Raw genomic sequence first — 13,234 nt, 5'->3', positions numbered from 1 at the left:
AGCAATGTTATTTGAGAAGTTAATAACACCAAACGCTTGATTTACTTACTACTGAAGAATCTCAAATATGCAACCTTAGTGAGTGATGTTCCGTAACTTCATCATATATTTATAATATGAAATAATTACCTTTCAAGTCCTACGACATGTTACATCCTCATAGCTATTTTATTTCTAATTTATTACCTCTCTTCAAAATACAGTTAGGTCAAAAGCAAAGATGAGTGGTGGTTAGCAGTGGGATCTAGGACGCGCGTTCCGTCCTGTTTGGGATTCGTCAGCTGAATGTACCTGCATTCAGGGACTCCCAAATAGGAAGAAACACAAGTCCTGGATTCCACTGCTAGCCACCATCCATCCTTGCTTATAATGCACATGACTTAAGGCAATATCGAGGAAGTCCATACAGGATGCACATATGCCAATAAGAAACTGATCAGTTGCAGTCCTAAACATCAATGTGAAGATTCGAACGAACAATACAAAATGAATTTACAGTTAGATTAGTTTACTGGATTAAGAAAGTTCTATGAACTGTAGTTATAAATGTTTTCAAAGAATTTCATCATTTTCTCTTCTGTGAGTATCGATTTCTAGTAATAGTTCATTGTAATGAAGCCATACTTAAATTGAATGCAAAAATGAGTTGACTAATTTTAATGAAATAAGTACAATCAGTTAGTGAGTGAGTGGTACTCACTTCTGAATTATTCTGAGGAGAAATTTATCGATCAACCAAATATATTAACCTTTCGCAAGTTCAACGAAATTTTTTTATTATTAGACTTATGGTCTGTCTGGCTAACCAGTTACGCAATTAGTTAAATTTATATAGAAGTTAGAAATGACTGATCGGATTACCAACCTTTACATTTTTGACAGTCTAGTTTTTTCTAACATGATGTCTTAGGTTCAACAACTATTCAAATAAGCCTTTATAAAGCACTATGACATCATCCAGGTTGTTAACCAAATGAAATTATTAATGTGTCATGATCAGTCCATTGTCTGGCTAAGATTGTGTACCCTTATCTTACCATTTTCATTCTCTTCAGGTCAACATTGGTCAATCACTTTTGAAGGTTGGATGTATATTTTCATACTCCTTTTCACATCAGTCTAAGTGGCCTGAAATATTAAAAGTGAGATTTACGGGGGAGAGGTGGTTAAAATCTGAATAAACCAGATAAAATCAGAATTCCCAACAAATTTATAAACCAATCAGAAGCTGAGTTGAAAGAACAAAAATTTAATTTATTAATTTCATGGGCTAAGTCATGGCTCTAAATGTCAGTACCATGTTTTGAATCACATCATTAAGAAGAGAGGACCATTCCAAATTACTACGTCCTTATTTTTCTGGTTTTCAAAATATTATATCACAACAGCGACTTCTGGTTCAGCTTAATAAATGGATCAATTTAACGGTAAGTTGGTGTTTATGATCCATAAAATATCTCTGAATTCATGTACTTTTGAAGGTATATTTGAGACTAACCAATTATAATTTAGGCCACTGGTACGTTCCATTGTCGACAGTTGTTTCTTCGTAAAATATAATGATAGCTGTGTTTATTCTGAATAATATGACAGAACATAGAACATTATCAGCTTCGGAAAATTCTTCTAAATCACGACGACCAGATCAACTAGAAAAAACATACTCAATAACTAAGTCTGTGTTCGTGTATTGTGCTTCAGTTACATTTATTCAGGAAAAATCACAATATTAACTTTGGCGTTCAAATAGGTCAATAGAATTTGAAAACATAAACACTTTCTTCAATATCTTGGGCAACAACAGTTAAGGCAGTGCAATGTTAATGAAAACAAGACATCTAATTTTTACATTGTCGTACTGTAGCACCAAGATAATTTCCATCTATTAACTTTTGTCATATGCCAGATACAACACGTTCAATAGAACTATTTTACTACTGAGAATGTACACCATAATTATAATTAATTCAGTTGATAATGCTTTTTTATCAATGACTTCAATCAGATATTAGTAACGTATACTCTAGTTTGATTTAACTTTTTTTCCGTGATCATATGATTTATTGGGTGACTTACTTAAAATTTCGTTCTCTTCGTTTGGTAATGAAATGATTAGCGAGTATTATATATGTGTGTGTGGTTTTCATTCTGTGAAGCGTGACACCTTAGATATATATGTAAGCGACATTTAGCTTAGAGTTAGGGTTCTTCTGTATTTAAATACAATATTTTTTCCTGTGAACTACTAATCAGTTAACGATTTAGTAAACCACTAATTAATGTGCTAAAGAATACATAATGTTGAAAATGGATTGAATTACAGAAAATTATTTTTAAAAATGTCACGGTTTAACTTTTTAATAGTATTTCTTTGTATTCTGTCACTGGTTACAGATCCTGGGTAACATGACTAAGATCAACTGATGTAGCACTGATATATTCACTGTCAGCTTGAATTTCTCATAAAATTTTTTTGGGATACCAAGATTTCATGCTTATTTTTGTTTTCATTTATTCTTTTTTTTTGGTTTTCCATCTCATTGAGTATCACAATTTAGCAAATTTTATAGGGTTTTATTTTTCTCGCTCTTATTGTTTATAGGAGCTCGATGTAAGCAATTGAATCTTCCCAACTTTTACGTAATAAGCGTGTCTAAATCTATATTGTGTACTGTTGACACTGTATCGTAATTTTTCGAATTATTGTCCATAACTCATGTTACTTCTATCTAGGTTGCCAAATAATAACATTATACTTTTATGCTCAGACGGAATTGTAGTTTCAAAATTTGTAAGTTATACGTTATACAACAATTCTTAAGAGTTATGACAAGTCCAAAATTTACTAAACTTAACACAACTACACCCTGCCAATCAATTGTTTATCCAACAGATTAGTGTATTAATGAGGTAGTCAACAAGGTCCCTGTTGACCAAACACCATCTTATCTCAGCATAGTGCAAGCGATGTCGAGTCACTTAGACTAGTGGCCAAATTGCAACTTGGTTGATAATATTCGGTCTGCACTAAGAAGGACTTGAAATACATGACACTGGTCACCACCCAGTGATCAATCAATTGTAAATATATCTCATTTTTTGATTGAGATCATGAACCGATTGATGTTAGACCACCACTGAAAACCTGGAATCACTGGAGGGCCGTTTCGTCCCCCTGTGGGACTCCTCAGCAGCGCGCACCTACGGTCCCGCTAGCGGGATTTGAACCCAGGGCCTTCAGTCTCGCGCGCGAACACTTAACCTAATGGACCACTGAGCCGGCATCCAATGGTGTTAATGTCTAACCTCAACCAATCCACATCTCATTTTTCTTAGTACATTGAGAAAATTAAAGGAGACTGGATGTTTTTAATTTTTAGTTCCATCATATACACTGATTATCTCTATGTCAATTTTATTTCACCGGATTATGAACCGATTAAATGAATATTTTTTCACTAAACATTCTTCAAATATACATAGAAGTATTTTATGCAATGGATAGTCCATTGAATTACTTACGAAATTCAGACCAATGATCTAATTAATTAAAATAATGCTCTTACTTTTCTAACTAATTATAGAATTCTGTAACATGACTAGATCTCAATAATTAGAGTTTTATAAGTTGGTGTTTTACATCTTTCAATTTGATTTATAAGTTAGATTGTTATACATACAGCAACTTTAAGGAAGCGTTTTTCTCAACTGACTAAATATTTATCAATTATATATGATGAATAGTGAACTTCGTTTGTGATCATAACTTATTATGACATTTTTATTATTATTATTGTAAGCGATTTTTCCTGTCCCTACCACACAAATCTAAGTTCAGGACGGGTTAAGATTAGGTCATGACCTCATAGGGAGAGTGATTAGGATAAACCAATCATCAAATGTCGTTTATCTGGAATTCACTTTAACAAATGTTTGTATTACTGAATTGTTGTATGAGACCAACAAAATGATGAAGGTTTTTTGATACATAACAGAGTATTTTTTCTAAATTCACCAGTTCAAGTGACCTTATGTGGTTTATTATTGCTATCATTTTAACAGGTAATTTGATATAGATATTTCTCTAAACATTAGTATACATTTAATGTTTGAAGACAGTTGGTGAGCAACTTAGAACCTTGGTTTCCTTTTTGTTGACGTTCATATAGTAAACCCAATTACAACCTTCTGTGAACTAGTGCATTAAGCTTCATCCAATGAAGTTGCTAGTCATAGAAACCAGCCATAAGAATGCTTCTCAACCAGATTATGAAATTCTTACGGGTTGAATAAGGTTCCCCAAACTAGAAATTCCCAATGAAAGTTAAGGGACAGTTCTTGTAGGTCTCTGAAAACGATTATTTTCAAATATAGAATTATATGAGTTTAGCGTATTTCTATCTAACATTTTGTTTCGCTACTCCAAAGTAGGATGAAATAGCTACCTTTCAATACAAATAAAGATAATAATGATATAAATAATAGTAATTTGCTTATTTTCATGAATCCATTATTGGTTAAGAACTAATGAAGCATCGTTTCAGTATCTTATTCATGTAAATTGTCACCATATGTTCTACGACATATGGGACTAAATCATATTCAGTTTATTTGACCCCAGTTTGTCCCTAAACCAAAGATGGCTGTCTGCAAAAGTTAATTTTGACCTGTTAATGTGATTTTATGACCAAATAGTCCAGTTTAATTGCAAGTGATATGAATCTAAGTTGATTTACTGAATGTTAAAAGGCATAATATCCCACTGTGTCTAATGATTTTAATGCTGATACGTTTCTATTTTCCAGACCAATCTGAGTCATAAACAGATCACAGCTTGCTGTTCGCAATTTAAATTTAATTGGTGGAAATCAACATGGGCTGATTGATTCATATGGGCTGTCAGTTGGATTTGATGTGTGTCTGTGATCTAAGAATATGCTGATTTTCCTCAGTCATTTCATACATATTGTCCTTGATAAAAATCAAGTGGATAGTTGTATTTTTCTGTCGAAATGAATTTCAATTAAACGCGTTTTAGTTTATGTATCAGTGTTATGAGAGTATCAAGAGCTTTAAATCACCGGACAGAACTTCACTTACTTACGCCTGTTAATCCTCGTGAAGGGGCATAGGCCGCCCACCAGCATTCTCCATCCAACCCTGTCCTGGGCAATCCTTTCTAGCTCCTTCCAGTTGTTATTCATCGTTTTTATATCTACTTCTATTTCCCGACGTAATGTGTTCTTTGGCCTTCCTCTTTTCTGTTTCCCTTCAGGATTCCAAGTTGGGGCTTGCCTCGTGATGCAATTTGATGATTTGCGTAATGTATGTTCTATCCATTTCCATCGTCTTTTCCTAATTTCTTCTTCAGCTGGAAGCTGGTTTGTCCTCTCGCACAGAAGGCTGTTGCTGATGGTATCCGGTCAATGGATGTTGAGTATCTTACGTAGACAACCATTTATAAATACTTGTACCTTCTCGATGGTGGTTGTAGCAGTTCTCCAAGTTTCTGCTCCGGACAGTAGAACTGCCTTGACGTCCCTATCGAAGAATCTGACTTTGACATTGTTCGAAAGTTGTTTTGGGTTCCATATGCTCTTCAACTGTAGGAGTGCGGCACTTGCCTTGCTAACCCTCACCTTTACATCTGCATCTGGACCTCCTTGTTCATCGAGTATGCTTCCCAGGTATGTGAAGGATTCTACATCTTCCAGAGTTTTGCCATCAAGTGTGATTGGATTGCTGTTCTCCGTGTTGCATTTGAGGACCTTGATTTTCCTCTTGTGTATGTTGAGGCCTGCTGATGCAGAGACTGCTGCCACACTGGCTGTCTTCATCTGCATTTGTTCACGTGTATGCGATAGGAGGGCCAGGTCATCTGCGAATTCCAAATCGTCTAATTGATTCTAAGCTGTCCATTGTATTCCGTGTTTTCCCTGAGATGTCGAGGTCTTCATAGTCCAGTCGACCACCAGAAGAGAGAGGAAGGGAAAGAGTAGACAGCCTTGTCTGACTCCGGTCCTTACTTGGCATGCGTCTGTCAGCTGTCCTCCATGCACGACCTTGCACTGTAGTCCGTCGCATGAGTTCCGGATAATCTTGACAATCTTCTCAGGAACTCCGTAGTGCCAAAGAAGTTTCCATAACGTTCTTCTATCTACACTGTCAAATGCCTTTTCATAATCAATGAAGTTGGTGTACAATGACGAGTTCCACTCGACTGATTGTTCGGCGATGATCCGTAGTGTCGCAATTTGGTCTGTGCACGACCGATCCTTACGGAATCCAGATTGTTGATCTCGAAGTTGGGCGTCTACTGCGTCTTTCATCCGGTCCAGCAACACTCTGTTAAAGACCTTCCCTGGTACTGACAGTAGTGTAATGCCTCTGTAGTTTCCGCATTTGCTCAGATCTCCTTTCTTTGGAATCTTGATGAGGTACCCTTCTTTCCAGTCCATAGGCACTTGTTCCTCCTCCCAAATCTTCTTCAATAGAAGGTGAAGCGTGTTTGTAGTTACTTCGATGTCTGACTTCAGTGCTTCAGCTGGTATATTGCCAGGTGCTGCTGCTTTCCTTCTCTCAATTTTTCTAATGGCCATCCTCATTTCTTCGGTCGTTGGTGGAATGATATCTACAGGAAGATCTATGTGTGCTACTTCGATGTCCGGTGAATTCATTGGAACCGGCCTATTCAGTAGTCCCTCGAAGTATTCTACCCATCTGTTCCGCTGTTCTTGAATTTCAGTGATTGGCCTGCCTTCTTTGTCTTTGACTGGTCTCTCTGGTTTACTATATTTCCCTGTTAGTTTCTTCGTTGTATCGTAAAGTTGTCTCATATTTCCTTCCCTTGCAGCTTTTTCCGCCGTCATTGCTAGTTCTTCCACGTATTTCTTCTTGTCGGCTCTAATGCTCTTCTTCACTTGCTTGTTTGCTTCTATGTATTCAGATTGTGCTTGGACTTTCTCTGTTCGTGTTCGGCTGTTGTTAATTGCTGTCTTCTTGTTCTTCCTTTCTTTGATCCTGTCCAGTGTTTCTATGGAGATCCATTCCTTATGATGATGCTTCTTGAGGCCCAGAACCTCTTGAAACGTTGAAGTTAATGCTTCTTTGATACCTTCCCAGTTGTCCTCCATGGTAGTTTCTTCTTCCTTCAGTAGATCTTGTAAGGCTTGGAACCTGTTGTTGAGAGCTATCTTGAATTCATTGAGTTTGTCAGTATTTCGAAGGAAGGCTGTATTGAACCTTTTTAGTGCTGATTGTCCAGTTCTTCTTTAGCTTCGGTTTCATCTTGGCCACAACTAGGTGGCGATCTGAAGCTATGTCAGCTCCTTTCCTGCTTCTCACATCTTCCATTGTCCTTCGGAATTTTTTATTGATACAAATATGATTTATTTGGTTTTCTGTGGTGTGGTTCGATGAGATCCATGTAGCTTTGTGTATACGTTTGTGTGGAAATATTGTGCCTCCTATGACCAATTTGTTGAATGCACACAGATTTGCAAATCTTTCCCTATTTTCGTTTCTCTCTCCCAGTCCATGCCGTCCCATGATATCTTCATATCCGGTGTCGTCTATTACGACTTTGGTGTTTAGATCTCCCATCAGAATGGTGAGGTCCTTTCTTGAGCATTTCTCTATGATTGACTGCAGCCGCTCGTAGAATTGATCTTCAACGTCATCGTTGCTATCATTGGTGGGTGCATAATATTGGATAATATTCATTGTGATCCCCTCCTTCTTTGTCTTGAATGATGCTTTGATGATTCTGGATCCATGAGATTCCCATCCTTCAAGTGCATTCCGTGCTACCTTGGACAGCATTAGAGCAACTCCCTGAGTGTGTGGAGCATTGTCCTCTTCGTGTATAGAGTATCACAGCATCTCTCCCGTATTTAGCCTTTGTTGTCCAGCTTGGGTCCAATGGGTTCCGCTGATTCCCAATACTGTCAAATTGTATCTCCTCATTATTGTTGCTATTTGACTGATCTTCCCAGTCTCCCACATTCTTCGGACGTTCCATGTACCTATAAAAATTGTTGCTCTGGTTGTCAGAAGGGATATCGGCCTCGTGGATTCCTAAGGAACTCAGCTTTCACGATGAGGCGTCATAGTTCTTCTGAATGAAGACCTTCTAACTCCCAGGGCAGAGTTAAAATGGTTTGAATTATTTCTTCTGGTTAGCGTATTTTTAGCGAGTTAGTTTTCTACGGGATGTGGTCGCTAACCCCATGCCCAACGCTCCTCCTTTACCTGGGCTTGGGACCGGCAGTAACTCTAGAAGAGCTACAGGCGGAGTTATCACCGGACAGAGCACAAACCAAATTATTGAACTCATCCATTTTAGACTTAGTAAACCATTTGCTTGAACTAGTATCGTATAAATCCAAAAAAATAGTACAATTTCATTAGAAACCTATTACCTAACAATTTCTCCATCTTTATATTCACTAATTGTACGAGGTAGTTACAGCCCTGAAAGGTTAAGGAATAACGTTTTTCAGCAAACTCAGTTTACTTGTGAGTATCATCAAGTGTTAATCTAAGTGACTACCTTTTGGACCTAGATGAAATAGAATTTCAAAAAACAGACACGTTCGGAACCGATATTCGAACTCGTTTTTTTTAAAGACAACTTTCGAAATCTAGAATACTATGACTATGTAGTGTCAAATTTTCCCACCATTTAATCTATTTGGTTAACTTAAACTTCATAACTCACTCATTGATGTAAATCTGATTTCCTTAAATTTTGATCATTACATTGGGCTTTGATCGACCCATTTGGATAGTAACAATATTCTCCGATTAATGTTGTTATTCGTGACGTTAAGACTTTGCTACAGAATTAGGTCTTCATCATGTTTGCGAGCTGAATGAACGCTACAATACCAAACTAGTGTTAGTGTGTGAATCAGCAAATATTTAAATTAGGATTTAGTTGGATACACAATGATGTGGTTTAAAACCAGGGCCCCTAAATACCCTGGTACGACCGAGGATGGGGAGAGTCAGCTCCCTCTCTCGAAATGCTCTCACATGGCCAAGTGTATACAGCTTCTACCAGGGAAGTCCTATTCACTGCCTTCTCGCGGCGGGGGTGTTGTTTACGAAATTGAGAGGATGAAAAGCTAATATCCGAAGCTTTAACCGGATAGGTGGATATGGAGGATCCACGTAGGGGAATCGAAATACCCTGATTACAAACCAATGGTGCATATGGCCTCCAGGATCCTGAGAGAACAAATGGCGTATGAAACAATTATTGGTCACCGACTACCATGAGACTGCATCTCCTGACATTGCTCCACTGCCTTATGGATTAGACCTTTAGGTTAAAGGCTCGTGGTGTGACCCCCTAAGAAGACCACCTGCTTCGGTTTGAACACCCGGGCAGCATCACAGCCCTCACACAAATCGGATGATTTTTGTGGCTCATATGTTTTTGGTGCATCCTTGTACCAATATCTATGTGTTCAAATAAAAAAAATTAAAACGAACAAATGGTCAATTTAACATTCACTTTTATTCACCGACATTAGTTTGTGATTCTTAAAGCTTTTTTTCCACGCAACCATATAGATTGACGGTTAAGAAATATTTCAACACAATTATCTAGTCAAATATTTTATCCAGTTAAAATGGTGGGCAGACGTCAAGCTAGTTAGACTATCTCGGAATGGATATCGTTTACGCGCAAAATACTGAAATGAATGTTTCAGTGAATTTTCATTGGAAAGTTTTAATTCAGGTTTCAGTTGTAGCTAAGTGATATCGTGAAAGTTGTAATTCAATACTGTGAAATATTATTTATTTTTTTAAAGATAACTAGGAAATTACCGACATAAACCTTTCCAATAACAGTGATCTATACTTTGAAATGACTGGTGAAATCAGGAAATTTATTATAGTATTACAGGCATATAGGTGGAATCTTTTACAAAAAGAAGGGTAAACATTTAGAAGCGCCTATATTTGTCAATATTATCATAATTTCGAATTTACTTTTCTCATTAATTCAGGTCGATCACACCGATTTTACTCACCCGGTGTCAATGAGATGGATGAAGAAAATTTATATCCACCGTTAAGTGGAGGATTATACAATCATAATCGATTAAACCGAATGACATTTTTCTCAACAACTTCATCAAATTCATCTTTGGCCTCAGGCTTATCAGATACAAATTTTATTAATTTAGAACAGACAGCGGCTACTGGTAATAGTAGTAGTAGTAGTACAACTAATCGTTTTGGATTTTCTGACGGATTAATGAATCATGAACATACTGATAATGATAGACAGCATTTGAATGTGGTCCGGACTAACAGTTCTCATAATTCTTCAAGATTTATGTATAATCCATTAAATGTTTACGATGCTGGCGAGAATTTACCACCAGTTGCAAATTCTGAACATTACAGACAAACGTATAGTCCTAATTTTATACAAAATACTAGTGATTCTATTAGTAATGATTCTGGAGTATCTCCATACTGTTCAATTGTATCATTCCAAAATAATATGAATGGACAAAATTTCTGTATTGACTGTCGTTACAACCATATAATGATAAGTGGACAAGTGTGTTCATGTAACTGTCATAATGAGTCAAAAGAAGTTACAACGACATCAATACTAAATTTCAGTGCCAATATGAGGAGTGCTCATTTTTTAAATCGACCCTTATCGTCTGATAATTATCCGACACCAACTAAATATTCGTGGAATAGCACCTCATCATTATCAGAATCAATGACACATCCAGTTCTCCCTCCACTTACAAACGCATTGACTGAACAGTGTAATCATAATCCCGTTAATAATCATAATACATTCCGCTATTTTGGTGTATCTTCTCCAATTACAACTGATAATTCCCCAAGTGGATACGATTCATCGAATGATTCACCTTCTCCATCAGCACTAGAGTTAACCGGTGATGTAAGAACAGTAAATTTTGTTTCTCACGATCAACCTCCATTAAGAACATGATGACGATGATGCATTTTTCATTCTTTATTTTAAAATAGACTAGTTTTCTTTCCTACAAATGTCAAACATAAGGTTATGCGTACAGAGAAATCATAGAATAAAACATGAGAAATTAATGAACATTTAAAATCCCAAAAAGCAGAGTTCAGACGGTAGTTATGTCGAATGAATCAGTGAATAAAAACTACAAAATTCAGCGACTAATTAATTACATTAAGTAACACAGTGTTACTTCTGCTCCAAATCCTTATTTATGTATTCTTTACCTTTGTACTTATTTTGATATTGCTCTTTTGGTTAAATCATTTAGTACTTCTATGCAAAAATATTAGAAATATTGTTTTTCAATCCCGGTCTCAATGCACTAGGTATTTTGTCTTGTTTTGTTTTTTAAAATGGAAATTATTGTTTTACTCATTTACCCAATTTTGGTCTTTGTATTTTTTTTTAAAAGAAAAAAGAATGAAATTTATTATACAATTAAAATATCTACATATTCTCAACTCCCTTCGCTAAAAAGCAAACTATACTCGATCTCATTTACAAATGATCTCCGGTTACAACTGTAATGAACTTTGTTTATTTTTTAGGATATGAAAAATTGAAATCAAATTGTCAAATGTGTATCAATAATGAATTATTTTTCAGATGGAAATGCCCTTGAAACTTTTGTTTTCTATATGGGTTTGGGGTTGTAAGCAGCGAGACTATCGGTTGTAGGAGTTTACTTTGGAGGTAGCGTCATGAGTGATTGAAGTTAATAAATCCATGAATAAAACCAGGTAGTTGTTCAATGTTTCTTATTTTCAGTGATGATTGAATTGAGGTAAAACTGTATAAACAATAAATTGAATCGAGCTTCATATGTAACTATTTAATCTTTTAATTCATCATTTCAAACAAATTGTATCAAGCTACATGTGCAGCTTAACAATATTAGGAATAGTGATAGCTGATTCTATAAATAATTGTTAAATGCACTCTAATTTACCGACATGATCAAGTTAATACAAATGGAGAGGGGTTATCTCGAAAATATGAGGTTCATGACATAAGTCATAAATTATTTAGACAAAATTTGTCGCGGAATTGTTATAGTGAAGTATCAGATATATTTAGATCGCTTAATCAGAATCAACATCATTTCCAAATATAATATCATCAACGAAATGCACACCGTAATAGTCAAGGATCTTGCAAACATAGATTTGTTTTTAATAAGTAGTGAGTTAAAAACATAAATACACTTAGTGCATAACTATAACTTTGAGCGCTTTGAAATGAAAGATATCATATCAGGTCATATTAAATGGTTTAATTACTGGTGATACAATTTTGGGTTACACAATGCTTCCTTATACAACTTTGAGTAGAGGCTGTTGTTTCTATTTGGTCATGTAATTCGTTGAGAAAAATAAAAATTAGTTTAGTTTTTAAAACTTAACCGGCTTTAATCAGTTAACTAATAATGTTTCTATAGTCCAAAAAAGGTATCGCATCATCCCTAAAAACGTTAATGACTTTGGGATGCTCGATGGCAAAGTGACACGGCATATAAGGACCGGTAGGAGGACTGAGATGTTATTTTATCAAAGAGGAGAGATGAATCGTTTAGCATATTGTGATTCTAGTCCAGTTACTGCACAGAAATAATTTACAATGAAAACGGAATGAACGAAAGAAGAGTTCTTTGGACAACACCCATAAGAAGTTAATGTAATTTTTTGCTCATAAACCACCCATTAAGTTAAACTGAATGAGGATTAAACAGATTTACTGTTTAGTTAAAAGGAACGCATCATAAGGAAGTCGTTTTAAATTGTGAAAGACTTCTGAAACCCTGAATCAAATAAACAAAAGTTTACAAAAGCTGGCGTTTTAATCGATTTTCTTTAATCCACTTTTCGGTTGTTATGATCGCCAACGTTTTTAGAGAATACGACACCAGTATTTTTATGTTTCATGACTATTTACACGTTATTCCGTCGAGTAAAAATATCCATTAAATTCGTGCTACTGATCAATAACTAGTAGTTAGCTTTCTCAAACACAATTTATCGACAATTTAAAGATCTCCCTCTGGATTATTAATTTGGATTTATAATGGTAGAACCTGATGAGAAATTATTGAAAAGAATATTCTTCGTTCATATAATTGTGTTTTGATATAATGGGAATCACACAATCGTTTATTTATTTTGGATACACATTTAAAAACACATGACAACATATATCACTAAA

General features: G+C 35.7%; 1 protein-coding gene across 1 annotated transcript; it reads left to right on the top strand.

The window, feature by feature from the left end:
• Positions 1-613: 613 nt before the first annotated feature.
• Positions 614-13,137, top strand: MS3_00002900 (uncharacterized protein). Its single transcript, XM_051210556.1, has 2 exons — positions 614-1,427; positions 10,020-13,137. The coding sequence occupies exons 1-2, from the start codon at positions 1,412-1,414 to the stop codon at positions 10,991-10,993; spliced, it is 990 nt and encodes a 329-aa protein (XP_051070559.1). The 5' UTR covers positions 614-1,411; the 3' UTR covers positions 10,994-13,137.
• Positions 13,138-13,234: the final 97 nt, after the last annotated feature.

This window comes from Schistosoma haematobium, chromosome ZW (assembly GCF_000699445.3).
Source record: "Schistosoma haematobium chromosome ZW, whole genome shotgun sequence".
Classification (NCBI taxonomy): Eukaryota; Metazoa; Platyhelminthes; class Trematoda; order Strigeidida; family Schistosomatidae; genus Schistosoma; species Schistosoma haematobium.
Note: the sequence above shows the minus strand (reverse complement) of the source record. Positions and strands in the feature narration are given on the sequence as shown.